The 18,612-nt window shown below is 43.1% G+C and overlaps 1 protein-coding gene across 1 annotated transcript in view; it reads left to right on the top strand.

Annotated features, from left to right (window-relative positions):
* Positions 1-7,825: 7,825 nt before the first annotated feature.
* Positions 7,826-18,612, top strand: part of morc2 (MORC family CW-type zinc finger 2) — a 63,111-nt gene continuing 52,324 nt past the window's right edge. The window contains exon 1 of the mRNA XM_052031930.1: positions 7,826-8,112. Within this exon, the coding sequence (XP_051887890.1) occupies positions 8,045-8,112 (68 nt within the window). The 5' untranslated portion in view covers positions 7,826-8,044. The remainder of the gene's footprint in view (positions 8,113-18,612) is intronic.

The raw sequence follows: 18,612 nt of genomic DNA, 5'->3' as shown, positions 1-18,612 counted from the left end.
CAATGCTCCTAAGGTCCCTGCCGTTTATACGTCCTAACAGAATTTGACCTCCGGAAGTGCATTACCTCACACTTATCTGGATTAAATTTCATGTGCATTGAGTCACAATAGATAATTTTTAAAAATTGTCTTGGCCTGAATTATTGCCAGGTGGTTTTGGGTGTTTATTTTGCCTTTTGAATTTTGTATTACTCTCTATGTATAAGCTTAAATTGTGAAGTAAATTAATATTGGTATCCACACTTGTAGGTCCTTGATCATGCACAAAATTAAATTTGTTTGATGTACAAAGGAACCCAACAATTACTTACTTTACTTCACCTCTAAGCAACACATCTGTGGTGAATCTCTCTTGATTCTGTGGGTTCACCACCTTCAGAGAGCTCCTCGCACATCGACAGCACATAATTTTTTGGTTTTAACTACAACACTTTTGAACAGATGGTTTGCTTCCAGAGGACATTACACTAATGTTCAGAATCGAGTTCTAATGTCACTGGTTACCCTTGCATTTATATCTTGGTATCTTGATGTAGATACATTTTTAGTTACAGAATTGACTTCACTTGGCACATGGTACTTTGCTTTCAATTGCAACTCTGAATTTGATCCTTTCTCTATTTTATCCACTCCATAGACATTCAATATTCTCTTTGGTGCGTACTTTTGTAGAAATTATTTCTATGTCCATTGTTCTGCCTTTTGTGCTTCATGCAATGTTTGTTGTTTGGTTTAGGATAGCTCTGTGGCTTTACCTATCTATGTACTAGAGTTAGGCAAAGCCGTGGAATGCCTCCCTATCATGGAGGAACTGGATGCATTGCCGACTGCCGAAGAGCTGAGTAAAGCCATCGACAGCCTGCCCACTGGGAAGGCACCTGGATTGGATGGCATTCCACCAGAGGCGATCAAGTGCGCTAAGGGTGTCCTACTAAACCACCTGCACAGACTACTCTGCCAGTGCTGGAAAGAGGGAGCAGTGCCGCAGGACATGAGAGACTGCAACATCGTCACCCTATATAAGAACAAAGGGGACAGAGGCGACTGTAACAACTACAGGGGGACCTCTTTGCTGAGCATCGTGAGGAAAGTTTTCGCCCGTGTGGTCCTGAACAGACTGCAGAAAATCACCGAAAGGGTATATCCCGAATCTCAGTGTGGCTTCAGGTCAGAACGCTCTACAATCGACATGATCTTCTCCCTTCGACAGCTACAAGAGAAATGCACAGAGCAAAGACAACTGCTCTACGTTGCTTTCATTGATCTCACAAAGGCCTTTGACCTTGTGAGCAGAGACGGCCTGTTTAGAATCCTCAGCAGGATTGGTTGTCCCTCGAGGCTCCTCAGGATAGTTCAGTCATTCCACACAGACATGAAAGGCGTGGTTCAGTTTGATGGCTCTTCTTTGGAGGCTTTCAACATCCGCAGCGGTGTGAAGCAGGGCTGTGTGCTTGCCCCCGCCCTGTTCGGCATCTTCTTCGCAGTCATGCTGAAGCACGCCTTTGGAACATCAACGGATGGCGTCTACCTCCACACCAGATCGGACGGGAGGCTGTTTAGTCTGTCCCAGCTGAGGGTGAAAACCAAGGTTCGTGAAGTACTCATCAGGGACGTGTTGTTTGCAGATGACACGGCACTGGCAACACACTCTGAAGAGCAGCTGCAAAGCCTCATGGACAGCTTCTTAAGAGCCTGCCAGGACCTTAGGTTGACCATCAGCCTGAAGAAGACGAACACATTGGGTCAAGGTGTTAAGCAACCCCCTGCCATTACCATCAACAACTATGAGCTGGAGGTAGTCCATGAGTTCACATACCTTGGTTCCACCATTACGGACAGTCTCTCCCTAGACTCCGAGATCAACAGACGGATCGGACAAGCAGCCTCAACATTCGCCAGGTTGGCAAAGCGAGTCTGGGAGAACAGAAAGCTGACAACACGTACCAAGGTTGCAGTCTACAGGGCCTGCGTCCTCAGCACGCTGCTTTACGGCAGCGAGACCTGGAGCCTCTACTCCAGACAGGAGCGGCGTCTTAATGCCTTCCACCTTCGTAGCCTGAGACGCATCCTGGACATCAAGTGGACTGACAGTCACCAACAATGAGGTCCTGACCCGCGCTCAGATACCCAGCCTCTTCACCGTGCTTCAACAACGTTGTCTCCACTGGCTGGGCCACGTACATCGCATGCCAGACGGGAGGATCCCGAAAGACCTGCTGTACGGGGAGTTGGCCTCCGGCAAGAGAGCGCAAGGACGGCTCCATCTTCGCTTCAAAGGTATCTGTAAGAGAGATATGAAGTCACTGAACATGAACGTCGAGAGGTGGGAAGAAATTGCAAGTGATTGCTCTCGCTGGAGGCTGGAACTACACAGGTCTGAAACGAGGAGAAGAGAAGCTGTGGCTAGCTGCTGAATAAAAGTGCACTCGCCGGAAAAACAGCACCAAAACAACACAGGAGGACAGCGCCTTCAAGTGCATTCGCTGCAGCCGAGACTGTCACTCCTGTATAGGCCTCTACAGTCACAACAGACACTGCTCTCTACCACTACCAACTGAAGCAAGACTCTCCATGCGCAGATTCATGGTCTCGTGAGACTAACAGATGCCACCACAGGCAAAGCCGTGGAACCATCTGATTGGTATAAATGGGTGGCTGATGATCAGTGCTGATTCAGTAGGCTGAAGGGCTCATTTCCATACTGTAACTTTCTATGACGCTATGACTGGCAAAGTAGCAGCTCCCTCTGGCTGGACTCCTGGATTCCACAAAGAATTCAATCTCTGACCAACAAGTTCTTAAGGTCTTCAAAACTCCAATTGTCAGCTAACAATCTTAGCTCAGTTATGAAAGTATCAAAGCATTCTCCCTATTCCTGATCAAATGTAAATAAACAGTAATGGCCACGGTTTCATTTCCATGTAGGTGGTAGTGTACTTGGAATATATCTAATCATTTCTCCTGAGTCTCATTTGAGGGTTTTATAGTAAAGATCTTTTCGCCATGATCACAGGAAACCTGATCTTTCTGTGCCTTAGCCAGCTCAACATACAGTGTAAGGACTGCCTCCATTCTTTATTCAGGTTACTTGCCTAGAAACCCAGCAGTTCTGCAACTTTATTTGTTCCTTTGTGTGCTACTGCAAGTTACACCCATTTGTTATCTCATGTTGAGGGGATCATATCTGATTTGGTTTTAAACTCTGGGATGATGCCTACAGTTTCATCAGTGGCACTTCTCAAAACATATCTCTTTAAGATACTGCAAGATGGCCAGTAAATTAAACTAATTGAGTACTTTATTAATTAATAAAAACTTACAGGGAACCATCTCTGGCTGTTTGTTTATTCCATAGAGACAGGCAGACTTCTGGAAGCTTTTACACTAAACAATCTTGCAACATACATAGAGTAATTAGTCACATATGGTATTACATTCCTTAAAGTGGAATATAATCAATATTACAAATAGCATATTTGTTGCATTTTCTCTACCTAATATTCCTAGTTTTCTCTATGTACCTTAACTTTCTTCCCTGAACTTAGTTTATGTTACCCATCCAACCTTGATCTCCCTCTCCCCACCTTCACCTCTGGTTTCACTCTCACTGCACCCTTAATCTACTTAATCCCCTACCCTTGACTTTCCTTCACCTGTGGTCTCAAACAATCTTTCCGTTCACTCAATCTGGTCTCGGTCTCTTTCTCTTTCCCCAACTCTCCATCCATTCCCTCTCTCCTCATCCCTCAGTGCCTCATTGTTATGTCTTATACACAGAACACTTTGATCAACAATACTCCATATATTGGGTATGTAGAATACAGTACACTGAATGAAGTATAACAAAGATAATTGTATACCTATGTGTATCAATGCAGTTCCTAACTCTGTCTTACAATAATATAACATCCCTTTTCTTCTTACTTGGCTTGATCCATCTTAAATTTACCGTAAACTCTCTTCACCATATCACACAGGTAGACTTTGCTGTGGTCATTTCGCTCTGTGATTTGTTTCAGTTCAGTAGCAAGGCCAGCATTTGTTGCCCATTCCTAATTGCTGACATTGATGAGCTGCCTTCTTGCTGTGCTATTGAAGGAGGGCTAATAAATGGCAAGTATCATTTGTGCCATAGAAATGCCAAGTAATGAGTATTTCCAACAAGTAAGAGCGTAACCACTGACCTTTACCGTTATCACGTTCCTACTATCTACATCCTGGGGATCACCAGGAACTCATCTAGACCTACTATATAAGTACTGTCTACAGTGATTAGAAGCATGTTTCCTGTGGTAGGTGACTCACCTCCTGATGCCCCAAGGACCTTCCACTGTCCACTAGGCAAAAATCAGGAATGTGATAGAATACCATCTGCCTGCCTGCATGTGTAAACTCCAGCAACCCTTAAAAAGCTCAATGCCATCCAGGACAAAGCATTCCAATTGATTGGTATCTCATCACCATCCTAATCATTCATTCCCTTCACTACATTCAGTGGGTGCAAAATGCACTACAGTTACTCACACTGGCCAGCAGAAAACACCTCCTAAACCAGCAATCTCTAGCACCAAGAAGGATAAGAAAAACAAATGCATGGGAACACCAACACCTACAGATTTCCTTCCAAGTCGCACACCATCCTGACTTGGAAATGTATCACTTCTCCTTCATCATTGCTGAGTTTGAATACAGGAAATCTTCCCTCCCCTCTCCCAATAGGACTGTGAGACAACTAGAAGGTTCCCTTTCCTGATATAACCTTGGTTTACCTTTTTAAGATAATTCTCTTGGCATCTTTTTTGGGTATAATAATTCTGAATCCAGCTAGTAGAACAGTAAGTTGTTATCAATTACATCTTGTTCCCAGCTGTGTTTGTTTCATCTTTTCAGACATCCCTGTACTAACTTTTCAGAGAGCATTTGTAACTCCTCATTTTTGTCAGTCTCTGATTTTACTCAGCTTTCTTGTTGTCACATTTATTAGGTAGTATGTCTTCTTAGCTGGATTTCCCACCCTAAGCTTCTCCTGTGGGCATATCAAGGCAGTGCATCTGCTAGTACTATTCCTTTTCCTAGTTTGTATTTTAGAATAAAATCACAGAGCTGAATTCTCAAGAGCACCCTTTGCAGCCTTGTACATGCTCAACATAGGTATTTCTTGTAGATTTGTTGTAGGGCTTGGTGATCAGTTTCAATTTCACACCTCCTCGTATTGAAATTCTCACATTCCTAATAAAGTTGCTTATAAATTTCTTTCTATGTAGACTTTAGATAATGCTATCGGCTCACCATCTTGAACTAGAGCTGCTCCCAGACCTTTAATAGAATATCTGCTTGCAAAATAATACGATTCATATCAGTTGGAGGATGACCTACTTGTCTCTGTGCACACTATTTCCTCAGTTACCATGATATTGTGACCAATGTTATTCAACGTTCTTAAGTGGTTCTCTCAGGTTTGCCATATGTACTGATGTGAGAAAAGAACTCGTATTGGAGTAGCCCTAGAAAACTTCATAGTTCTTCATTGTCCTCTTTGACTATTTTTGGGATTGTCTTCACTCTGTTGTGTGTATCATTGTGAAGAACTGGCATTCTTTTTTTATGGTGCATTTGTCAACATTCAACGTGACCTCTGCCTTTCTGGTTTTTCCCATTGCTTCATGGAGATGATAGTCTTGTGCTTTGTCATCTGGTTGTCAATTGATATGCCAACTGCTTCTTTGTATCCTCTCTGGGCCTTGTCTATACTTAGCTGAAACACTCCTTTGCTTTGTTCTAAGGCCAAAAGGCTGACATTGGATGCATCATTGAAATGATGCGTTAAATGTTGCCAACTGTGAAGATTCCTTTATCAAATTTCAGATTCTAATACTCACTTCTGGCACAAAGTTTGCTGAAAACTTTGGCCTCAATGATTTATTTCCGAGTTGGGGTTGGGTAGTGGTCCCTTCTGATCAGTCAGGTCTATTGGGTTTAGGCTAATCTTTAGCTGTCCATTAAATTTCTCGCTCATCACAATGGAGTTCCCCCAGTCTGCAGATTTATTGACTTTGGTTGTTTACCCCTTTTTTCTCCAAATCTTTCATTTCAATCATCTCTTCAGATTCAGATCAATGGTTCATCAAGGTATATATTCCAGACTCCATGTCATTTGCTCTGCTGAGTGATATTCTGAGTACTGAATACACAAAGTATCCTTCATCTTTGAGATAGAGGATGACTTGCTTCCATGCCAGTTTTGAGGTGGCTGATGAGGCCAACGTGGGAAATGCAGGCAGACTCTTCCACAGGTGGATCAGGTGGTGGCTGATGGGACTGTCGGGCAGGTTGTTGCGAGGTGGTCTACTCCTTCTGCTTAACCTGGGGCTTCTGAATGCTCCCAATGCATGGACTCAGGTTCTCATCACCATCCTCTTGCAACTTTGAACAGCCATGGGCCAGAGATTCCTAGGATATGGAGTGTAAGATAAGATTTCTTTATCAGTCACATATACATTGAAACACACAGTGAAATGCATCTTTTGCATAGAGTGTTCTGGGGACAGCCCGCAAGTGTCGCCACACTTCCGGCACCAACATAACATGCCTACAACTTCCTAACCTGTACGTCTTTGGAATGTGGGAGGAAACCGGAGCACCCGGAGGAAACCCACGCAGACATGGGGAGAACGTACAAACTCCTTACAGTGGCTGGAATTGAACCCGGGTCGCTGGTGCTGTAAAGCGTTACACTAACCGTGCACCAGCAAGCAGTACAGGTACAAAATAATAAACAAAATAGTTTCTTACTTGATCTTATAATACCTGTATAACATTTACAATAATATAAGAGTTTGGGGTCTTTGTCCTCTACCCAAACCATTGGTACAGGAAAACCAGGATTCAGTTTAACACATACAAATAACTGCATTTTACATAAAGGTTCTAACAAAGGATTTACAGACTGAAAGGTTAACCATTTCTCAAATGCTGCCTCATCTGCTGAGTGCTTCCAGCAGTTACTGTTTTTATTTTGAATTTCCAGCTTCTGCGGTTTTTTAATTTTAATCTTGCACCAAGGCACTGCTTCTCAACACTAATCTAAAAACAAACACTGCAGATGCTAGAAATCTGCAGATGTTGTACAGGTATGATAAGACTGAGTAAGGAAGTATTTTGTAAGGTATTTATTATTTTGCACCAGTATTGCTCATTGGTGCAGTACATTCTATGTCCTGGGAATCTCTGACTCATGACTGTTCAAAGTTGAAAAGGAGGATGGTATTCTTCAGTTATAATTCCTTTTTGGTGTGCAGATTGGTCTACTTCTGAAATTCACTCTGTAGAAATCATACCTACAATGTATGATCTGGGTCTTTGGAAGCTCTTTAAAATAAAGGCTAGTTAACTTGTGTACATTTACATGGTAGGACAACGACTTGTTAACACAGCATTTTTTGTTTTTATTTCACTTATTCTCAACGTTGCATTGAAACCTGGATAATTGGGGGCTTGAACCCAGTTCCTGCTGACATGATTAGCTATGCTGTGAACTGAGCTGACACCAGGTCATTTCGGGACAAAACCCTGTCCCCTTTTTGTTTGCAAAAACAAAACCAGAATGAGCTAATTGCCTTTTCTTCCCCCCTCAAAATCAGCACAGTTGGCAGCATAGGCGATCTGCTGAGACGCATGCGCGGCTTTGGAGGGGAAGGGGGTGGGGAGGGAGGCCGAGCTTGCGCAGTCGGACTGGTGGTTGCAGTTACTTTTGAAAGAGTGTGTGTGGGTGATGCGGTGGCGGGAGCGAGGGGGGAGGTTGGTGAGGTGGCTGGGTCTGGGTACAGCCGACGAGTGACGGCGAGGATTTGTTACAGTCGTTGGGGGGGAGGGGGAGGGAAAAACGAAGCTCCGCGTCGACACGTGTCATCAGCCGAGCGGTAAATGTGGCTGGGAGATCAGCAGACGTAGAGCGGGAGAGGCCCGGGAGAGAGCCTGAGCCCGGGGAGGCGCTCGGAAGGCCGGGCGCTGCGTTAGCGGACAGGGCCGGACAAGGCAAGGCGCCATGGCTGCAACCAACTACGGCTGCCTCAACCGTGCTCAACTGACCTTTGAATACCTGCATACCAACTCGTGAGTACCAGTGCAGGGCGAGGAAGCGCCGCCTCACCGGGCCAGCCTTTACATCCGTTTTTTATTTAAAGATATAATGATTATTTACATTTTAGATTACATGTTTCCTAAAATCCATTGGACCTGGTTCCATTCTTCATACGTTGTATAACAACAGTCTTCAGTTATAGTTCCGTTTTGGTGTGCAGAGCAGTCCACTTCTGAAATGCATTCTGTGGAAATCATAGCTTCTGGATCTTTTGGAGCCCCTTTAAAATAAAGGCTAGTTAACTTAACTGCATTTCCCAAAGTAGGACACTGACCTGTTACACAGAGATCTACTTTAAGATAAACTTAGAAGATGTTGTCTATTCGCATAGTTTTTGACTGTGCAGTAATCAAATAATTAAAGTTGAAGCACTGGTTTTGTTGTGTTGAATGTCCATTTAATTGTTCTTTCTGTGGTGGCATTTTATTATATAAAGGAATAAATAAAAAATCTTGAGAATTATTTATGCAATTCCCTTTAACGTGAGTGATGTGAAGGCTGTCTGTCCATATTTTTAATTCTATTCTGTGGTTTTGCTCTTGTTTATCAACCATTTACCTGGTTGGTTTTAATTTATTTGAACGCCTTGTTTATGTTATAAAAACAGAAAGTGTTGGCAGCACTCGGCAGATAAGACAGCAACAATGAAAAGGGTTAATATTTTAGACTGAAGATACTTGTCTTTGATTTAAAATTTTTATATCGGATTCCTACATCTGCAGTTTGTTGGTTTTCCATTATTTTTCTTTCATGTATGTAATTTATGATTTTACCCTTATTTTGTGAAGTAAACAGAGTGCAGAAATGGCAGTGTTCCTGGTGATTTTATAGCCAAAACTTTTTATTTTTAAGTGGTGATTTGGGACACCAACATTTTTGTTTGATACAAAAACTTATTCCAGTCAAGAGAAGTGATGGTTGCAACTTTGCACCAAGTCAGTTGGCGTGGGAGCATAGCGGTTACGTTCCTGATGAAATTCCAGTCCAGATGAAGGGTCTCGACCCGAAACGTCGACTCTCCAATGTCTTTCATGGATGCTGCCTGACCTGCTGAGTTCCTCCAGCATTTTGTGTGTTGCTCCAGATTCCAGCATCTGCAGTCTCCATTATGGTTGTATTACTGGACCAGCATCTAGAAGTCTTGATTTTGATTGAGATACAATATGATCCTGGGACACGTGTTCCCGTCAGTTCATTTGCCATTCTTTCATGGCACAATCAATTAAACCAAGGAGGGGGTAGTGGGAAACATCAGTGACCATGAAACTACTAGATTGTTGTTACCCTTCTTCATAAACGGCTTTCAGAGAAGCAGACCTGCCATCCTTACCAACCAGATCACAACTCCAGACTCACCAATATGGTTGACATTTTATTGCTGTCAAATTGTTTAGTGGCCATACAATGGTGTTGAGATCGAGTTGCACTCTTAGTAAACTGCTCGAAGAAGATCACTTTTCACCCTTCTTGATCTGTCTGAAGCTTTCCACAAAGATCATCCTGTCTTCAATGCCTTTCCTGCATTCTGCAGGTCTTGTTTGGTTACATTATTTATTAAAACTGCAAAGATTTTCCCGCTCTTGCACTGCAGCCAAGGAACTAAGCTTGCCTTATTTAGCATTTACTTGCTAACTCTTTGCGATATAATTCACAGCCATATCACATCTATCCATGTCACCATCATCTCTTTGGGCCACTTCATTCTCTCAAATTTGTCACATTTTATCTGACATCCAATAACTGGAGTAGCAGAAACTTCCTCTGGTTAAATAGAAGATTGAAAGACACTGTTTTTGTTCTCTATCTCAAAGTTTGTGCCCACGACACCATTCCCATCCCAGGAAATTGTCTGAAGCTGATTCAGACCAATCTTGGCTCTGTTTAGTCAGGTGAGTTTTTAGCCACAACTGTATCACCAAGATTGCATATTTTAACCTCCATATTTATCACATAGCTCTTCACCCACCCCCCCCCCCCCCCCCCACTTCAGCTCATCTGCTGCAACAATCATATTTCCCTTGTTATCAGTGGACTTGACAACTTTAGTGCCCTCCTGTACCTGACGTAAACTTTTGCTCGTCCAAAATTTTGCTTCCCATATCTTAACTCATTGTAGGTCTGAGTCCCCTTTAATGTGTATGATGGATAACAGTCCTGCCAGGACAAAACTTCAATTTTACACGTCTCAACCATGTTTTCAAATCTCTGTGATTTTTGCCCACCCCTCCTTTCTCTGCAGTCCCTTCCAGTAGCAACTTAGATGAAGGGGAGGTTAGCATAGAACAGGCAAATGTGTTGGAGCATGTCGAGGTTAAGGGAGAAGCAGTGTTGGAGCTACTAAAAAGCATTAGGATAGATAAGTCCCCGAGGTCGGTTAGGATATACCCCAGGGTACTATGGGAAGCAAGGGAAAAGATTGCTGACGCGTTAACAATGATCTTTGAAACTTCCCTGGCCACAGGAGTGGTATTGGAGGATGGCAAATGTTGTTCCATTGTTCAAGAAAGATAAAAGGGATCATCTTGGGAATTAAAGACCAGTTAGTCTTGCATCCATGATGGGCAAGCTATTGCAGAGGATTCTTAGGGACTAGATTTATGAGCATTTGGAGATGCATTGTCTTATAAGGGATAGTCAACATGGCTTTATGAAGGGCAGGTTGTGCCTCATGAGCCTAATAGAGTTTTTCGAGGAAGTGACAAGACAGATTGATAAAGGTAGAGCAGTGGATATAGTGTATGTGGATTTTAGCAATAATTTGACAAGGTTCCCCACGGTAGGCTCATCCAGAAGGTCATGAGGTATGGGATTCATGGAAAATTGGCTGTGTGGATTCAGAATTGGCTTGCCCACAGAAGGCAGAGGGTGATTGTAGAAGGGGAGCATTCGACCTGGAGGTTGTTGACGAGTGGTGTTCTGCAGGGATCTGTTCTAGGACCCCTGCTCTTTGTGATTTTTATAAATGACTTGGATGAAGAAGTGGAAAGGTGGGTTGGTAAGTTTGCAGGTGATACAAAGGTTGGTGGTGTAGTACATTTTGCAGAAGATTGACGTAGGTTGCAACGGGATATTGACAGGATGCAGAGCTGTGCAGGGAAGTGGCAGATGAAGTTCAACCCAGAAAAGTGTGAAGTGATACACTTTGGAAGATCTAACTTAAAGGCAGGGTACATGGTTAATGGCAGGGTTCTTAGCAGTGTGGAGGAACAGAGAGATCTTGGGGTTCTAGTACATAGATCCCTCAAAGTTGCCATGCAAATTGACAGGTTGGTTAAAAAGGCGTATGATGTGCTGGCCTTCATTAGCTGGGGGATTGAGTTCAAGAGCAGAGAGGTAATGTGGCAGCTCTATAAGACCCTGGTTAGACCACATTTAGAATATTGTATTCAGTTCTGGTCACCACATTATAGGAAGGATGTGGAAGTTTTGGAGAGGGTGCAGAGGAGATTTACAAGAATGCTGCCTGGATTGGAGAACATCTCTTATGAGAAGAGGCTGAGTAAGTTAGGGCTTTTCTTCTTGGAGAGTTGGAGGATCAGAGGAGACTTGATAAGAGTGTATAAGATTATGAGACAGAGTGGACAGCCAACATCTTTTCCCTAGTACCTCTAGTAATGGCCAATACTAGAGGTCGCTCATTTAAAGTGTGTGGAGGAAAGTTCAGGGGGGATGTTAGAGGTAGATTTTTTACACAGAGTGGTGGGTGCCTGGAATGCACTGCCGGGGGGTTGGTAGGGGCTGATGCGATAGGGTCATTTAAGGGACTCTTAGGCACATAGATGAAAGAAAAATAGAAGGTTATGGGAGGTGAAGTAGAGAGGGGGATAGTTAGAATGTGGATAAAGTTTATATAGGTTGGCACGACATCGTGGGCCGAAGGGCCCGTACTGTTCTATGTACTAGATCTCTCTGTCATTTAGTTCTGTTTTACAGTGCATTACAAAGTTTCTCCATTCGTGCGTGATGCTTTCACTACCTTGGTCCTACGCTGCAATTCCCACTCAAACTCTCCACCTCCCTCTCCCTTCCTTTAATGTCCTTCTTAAAATTTATTTCTTTGGTCATTTTTGTCAACTGTTCTGATCTGTTCAGAAAAAAAGGTCTGGTGTGTTGTTCCCTTCCTTCATAAGAGAATAGTAAAATATACAACAGGAATATAGGCATTTTGTTTGTGACACCTTTTCCTAGATTTCAAGGAACTGGTTCTAGTTGAATTTGCAACACTGGCTGCTGTTAATGCAAATGACGTGGGCAGTCAGTGCTTTGTATAGATGTAAATGGTAGTTGTCAGAAATGGTAGTTGTCAGATGAAATGGTAGTTGTCAGATGTAAATGGCAGTTGTCAGTTGTCTTAAAATACAAGGGTTTTACGTCCACAAGTTTTGGATGGGTGAAAACATTGACATTTTGGAATTGTTTGGTAAATGTTAAAGACATTTGCTGGAAGCTGTGTTGACGTGAGAGGAATAAGAGGCCCCATGGGTTAAAATTATTCTCTTTGAGTATTTACAGGTATAATTAAAAATTGGTGCCAGGCATCCTTAGCCAGGTTTTGTTTTATGGAGAAGGTTCCAGTTATTGTCCTAAGAGAATGGATTTTTCAAAATTGTCTAATGACTAACTTACAAGCCTCAATTACATCACGCTTGAATGTTTACCCTTTATATTTCCCCCCTGCTTGAGAAGACCTGTTCCTCATCAAGCTTTTTCCATAGTGGAAATATCTGATGAGGTACAGGTAATAAAATAAACAGTGCAGAAACAGAATATGCAGAGCTACACTTATTGGAACTCTTGAATTCCATGTGTGTACATTTGGGAATGTCCATTTTGGTTTAGGGTTAGGCTTACTCTCCAGTTGTTGTGAACTCCCTTCACCTTAAAAATATTTATTGATCTGGCCTTCATCACCCTCAGGGTCAGAATTCCAGAGATTTACTACCCTCTGAAAGAAGAAATTTCTACTCACCTGATCTTTAAGTGACTAGTCCTCTATTTTGTAACTATGCCCCCAAGGATCATATATGTTTGAATAAGGTCACCCCTCATTCTTTTAAGCTCCAAGGAATACAAACTCATAAACCTCCTCTGGACCCCCTCCAATGCCAGCACATCCTTCCTTAGATTTGGGGCCCAAAACTGCTCACAGTACTCCAAATGTGGTCTGACTAATGCCTTATAAAGCCTCAGCATTACATCCTTGCTTTTATATTCTAGTCCTGTCGGAATGAATGCTAACATTGCATTTGCCTTCCTTACTACCAACTCAACCTGCAAGTTAACCTTTAGGGAATCCTGCACAAGGACTCCCAAGTCCCTTTGCATCTCCGATTTCTGAAAATAGTCTATGCCTTTATTCCTTCTGCCAAAGTGCACGACCATACACTTCCCTATGCTGTATTCCATCTGCTACTACTTTGCCCATTTTCCTAACCTGTCCAAGTCCTTCTGCAGACTCCCTGTTTCACTACCTGCCCCTCACTTATATTTGTATCATCTGCAAACTTGGCCACAAAGCCATCAATTCCATCTTCCGGATCATTGACATATAACGTGAAAAGTAGCGGACCCAACACCGACCCCTGTGGAACACCACTAGTCACCGGCGCCCAACCAGAAAAGGCCCCCTTTATTCCCACTCTTTGCCTTCTACCAGTCGTCCAATCTTCTGTCCATGCTGGTACCTTTCCTGTCTCCTATCTTGTTTAGCAGCCTCTTGTGTGTGGCACCTTGTCAAAGGCCTTCTGAAAATCCAAGTAAACAACTTCCACTGACTGTCCTTTGTCTATCCTGCCTGTTACTTCCTCAAAGAAATTCCAACAGATTTGTCAGGCAAAATTTGCCCTTAAGGAAACCATGCTGACTTCAGCCTATTTTATCATGTGCTTCCAAGTACCCCAAAACCTCATCCTTAATAATGGACTCTTAACATCTTACCAACCACTGAAGTCAGACTAACTGGCCTATAATTTCCTGTCTTTTGCCTCCCTCCGTTCTTAAAGAGTAGAGTGACAGCAGTTGTAAAAGCACCTGAAGATCAAGGTTCAACAAAAACTCATACTAAAGAATTGATAGTGGTCAAAAGAATGCAGGAGGTCCAGCAACCAGCAGGTAACCACAATTATCGTGGATTTTTCAGTACTGTCAAGACCATCCAATGGCCCTACCAACTGAGAGCCAAGGATAGAGGAGAAGTTGAGAACAAAGTGAAGTCATTGCCACTAGAAAGAATACTTCAAGGAATTGCTTAACTGAGACTTTGTTGTCCTTGACCTGTGTTTCCATGACTCCATCCTACAGCGCACTCTCTGGTCAATCTTGTTGCCACCCTAGGCCAAAAAGACAACATATCAACTAAAAATACAAGGTCTTGGGTACAGGTGGTGAAGTTGCTGAAGATCTAAAACTAGATGGAGCGGAGCTTTGGCTACATTCACAGCTTCCTATCCCTCATCCAGAAAGAGGAGACCTTGAAGATGATGCAGTCTTCTGTATGATGTAAACTGAATTTTAGTACAGATTGTGGGCGATCAAGGCTGGATTATTTCTCCAACCATCCTCTTGATCTTTCTTGCTGCAGTATTGCACCTTCCTTCCAAGATGCATTTCTCCTAGAATGGAGCTAATCTACAGGATGAATGGGAAATTGTTCACTTATTCCAGAACCATGGTTACTCTAGCCTCAGCTACTGAACTGCAGGTGCACAGATGACACGTGCACATTTTAGAGATCATGCTCCAAGAACTAAAGAGTTAGAGAACAAGGCTTGCACTAAACCCCCAAAACAAAGGTCCTTTACCAGTTTGCCCCACTGCATAGCACAACCCCTGAACAATGAAGGTCCATGAGAATGTGGAAAATGTTAACCACTTTCCATATCTTAGGAGTCATTTGGCAAAGACAGACATCAACAACAAAATTCAATCTTTTCTTAACATGTCCAAAGGCATACTAGTGAATTTTGTTGTTGATGTCATTGGATGCATTTGTGAATTGTGTGGAATGTTGGGGTGGGTAATAGAGCTGAATATAATTGATCCTCAAGAAAAGGGATTAGATATATTGCATTATTTTTTTAGAACCACATATAACCAGATGCTGTGATGTCATTTTGAATATCAACGTTAAATGGACTAAAGATGGAGAATTGAATGTTCTGGAAGTGTTGCATTGATTTTACAGGAATCAGTTGGTAGTGACAATCAATTTACATGGATTATTGAAATCATTTTCAGCAGTAAATAATGATGTAACTTGAGTAAGCTACACATTCTTGTCCAGAAAACAGGCACCTGGACAAAGGAGGAAAGTGTCTATCAAAGTGTGTTTGTAAAATTTTTGATGGTAGGAATGATCATGTTTCCCTTTTGTTCTGAAACAGTTGGTTTATACTAATCATTGTTCCCAATTATTTTAGTGTTCATTCACTGAAGTTAAAAGGTAGGATATTTATGTTAATAACTCAGTTCATTAGGTTGATTCATTAGGTTGTAGCTTTCACCTCCCTTGCCTCCATCTAGGTTTTAATTACACCCACACAATGTTATCCCAATTTAAAGTAAGAGACAATATCCTGTGACGTTGATGTGATATTCCTTATCAAATCTGCATATGTTATTCGTCTTTTGGTCAGCCATAAGAAATTGCATTATGTTAATATTCTGTTGTGGGATTGCATTTACAAATTGACCAAACTGAAGTAAGAAACACGCTGCTGGAGGAACTCAGCAGATTGAGCAGCATCTGTGGAGGCAAAGGAATAGTCAACATTTTGGGCTGAGACCCTGCATTAGGACTGTGTGTCTCCATGTCGACCACACTGGGTAGGGGTAGCAAGTTTCATTCACTGAAAGACATATATCACTCATTTAGTTTATCGCTATAATCTTTTTTTTAGTGAAAGGTCACAAATCATCAGGTAACTGGTGCCCAAGTAAGATTTGAATGTGTTATTGGAGTTCCTATTATGGAACCATCACTAAGATTGCTGTGTCCTTTTTCACCACGTGGACTAGCTCCTTGGGACAACCTTCCTTAGTTTTACCTGTACCTATCTGATTTTAACCATAGAATATATATGCAGTTGATTCTCTTACCATGCTGTGCCACGATGCTTGGAATCCTTCAGCGCTCCCCTCAGAAGAAATCACTTACCTTCCAGTCCAGATGAATCCACTCCAGATCTTCCAGGACCGACGAGTCGTAGCCACTTACCTCAGAAATGTGGTAAGAGGGCTGTGCTGCAGGGGAGACTGAAACAGCATGGGTTGAAGACCCCCCTCCCCAGCATACTACTAGCTAACGTCCAGGCCATTGAGAACAAAGTTGATGAACTAAGGGCAAGACTGACCTACCAAAGAGAACTGAGGGCCTGCTGTGTGCTATGTCTCACTGAAACGTGGCTTACACCTGCTTCACCTGACTGCGCCATACAGCCTGAGGATACTGTAGAGGTGGAGGGGTCTGCTTCTTAATAACTCATGGTGCTCAGACATGACAGTCCTAGTGAGTTCCTGCACGTATCTGATATCTAATGGCAAAGTGCAGCCCATACTACCTGCCATGGAGTTCACTTTGGCTATCCTAACAGAAGTCTACTTCCCACCCCAGATGGACGTGAAACCTGCACTCAATGAACTATACTCTGTGGTCAGCAGCCTTGAAACAGGATACTCTGAGGCCCTCTTCATCATTGCAAGTGACTTCAACCAGGCTAACTTCAAGAGTGTGTTACCAAAATACTATCAGTATGAGTATTTTGAGTCAGTAGACTGGTCCATGTTCAAAGACTCAGCTGCCAGCCTCGAGGAGTATGTCACCACTATGACGGACTTTATCAGCAAGTGTGTTGGAAACCATGGATGAACCAGGAGATCTACTCCTTACTGAAATCTAGGACTGCAGCATTCAAATTGGGTGACCCTGACCTTTACAAGAAATCAAGATACGACCTCTGTAAAATTATCACCGATGCCAGGAGACAGCGCATCCCTTCCCGATCAGCTTAATGCATTCTATGCACGTTTTGAACAGAAAGAGATTGGTATGTCATCACCCACCCCATCAGCCTTAAATGCAAGTGAACCCATAGTCACCGTTGAGGACGTAAGATCAGTCTTCCGGCAAGTGAACCCACAGAAAGCATCTGGCCCAGATGGTGTCCCTGGCCGTGTCCTCAGATCCTGTGCAGATCAGCTGGTGGGGGTATTTGCAGACATTTTTAATCTATCCTTGCTTCAATCTGAAGTTCCCACCTACTTTAAGAAGACCACTATCATCCTGGTACATAAGAAAAACAAGGTAACATGCCTTAATGACTACCGCCCGGTGGCTCCGACATCCACCATCATGAAGTGCTTTGAGAGGCTGGTCATGGTACACATTAACTCCAGCCTCCCAGAAAACCTCGAACCATTGCAATACGCCTACTGCCAAAACAGGTCTATGGCAGGTGCCATCTCCCTGACCTACACTCATTTCTGGAGCATCTGGACAGTAAAGACACCTACGTTAGACCATTGTTTATTGACTACAGCTCCGCCTTCAATACTATAATTCCAAGCAAACTCATCACCAAACTCCTAGACCTGGGACTCAATACCTCCCTTTGTAACTGGATCCTTGACTTCCTGACCAACAGACCGCAATCAGTGAGGATAGGCAGCAATACCTCCGGCACGATTATTCTCAACACTGGTGCCCCATGAGGCTGCGTCCTCAGCCCCCTAATCTACTCCCTATACACTCACACCTGCGTGGCCAGATTCTGCTCTAAATCTATCTACAAATTTGTGGATGATACTACTGTCGTGGGCCGTATCTCAAATAATGATGAGTCGGAGTACAGGAAGGAGGTAGAGAGCTTAGTGACATGGTGTCACAACAACAACTTTTCCCTCAATAACAGCAAAACAAAAGAGCTGGTCACTGACTTCTGGAAGGGGGGTGGTGCACATGCTCCTGTCTATATCAATGGTGTTGAGGTCAAGAGGGTTGAGAGCTTCAAGTTCATAGGAGTGAACATCACCAATAGCTTGTCCTGGTCCAACCATACAGACGCCATGGCCAAGAAAGCTCACCAGTGCCTTTACTTCCTCAGGAGGCTAAAGAAATCTGGCACTCTTTGACACTCACCAACTTTTATTGATGTGCCATAGAAAGCATCCTATCTGGATACACCACGGCTTGGTATGGCAACTGCTCTGCCCGGGACCGCAAGAAACTGCAGAGAATTGTGGGCACAGCTTAACACATCACGGAAACTAGCCTCCCCTCCTTGGACTCTGTCTATATTTCTCATTGCCTCGATAAAGCAGCCAGCATAATTAAAGACCCTACCCACCTGGGACATTCTCTCTTCTCCCCTCTCCCATCAGGCAGAAGATACAAAAGCCTGAGGGCACATACCACCAGGCCTCAAGGACAGTTTCTGTCCCACTGTGATAAGACTATTGAATGGTTCCCTAGTACA

Source organism: Pristis pectinata, chromosome 17 (genome assembly GCF_009764475.1).
Source record: "Pristis pectinata isolate sPriPec2 chromosome 17, sPriPec2.1.pri, whole genome shotgun sequence".
Lineage (NCBI taxonomy): Eukaryota > Metazoa > Chordata > Chondrichthyes > Rhinopristiformes > Pristidae > Pristis > Pristis pectinata.
The sequence above is the reverse complement of the archived record's forward strand: the minus strand, read 5'-3'. Positions and strand labels throughout refer to the sequence as shown.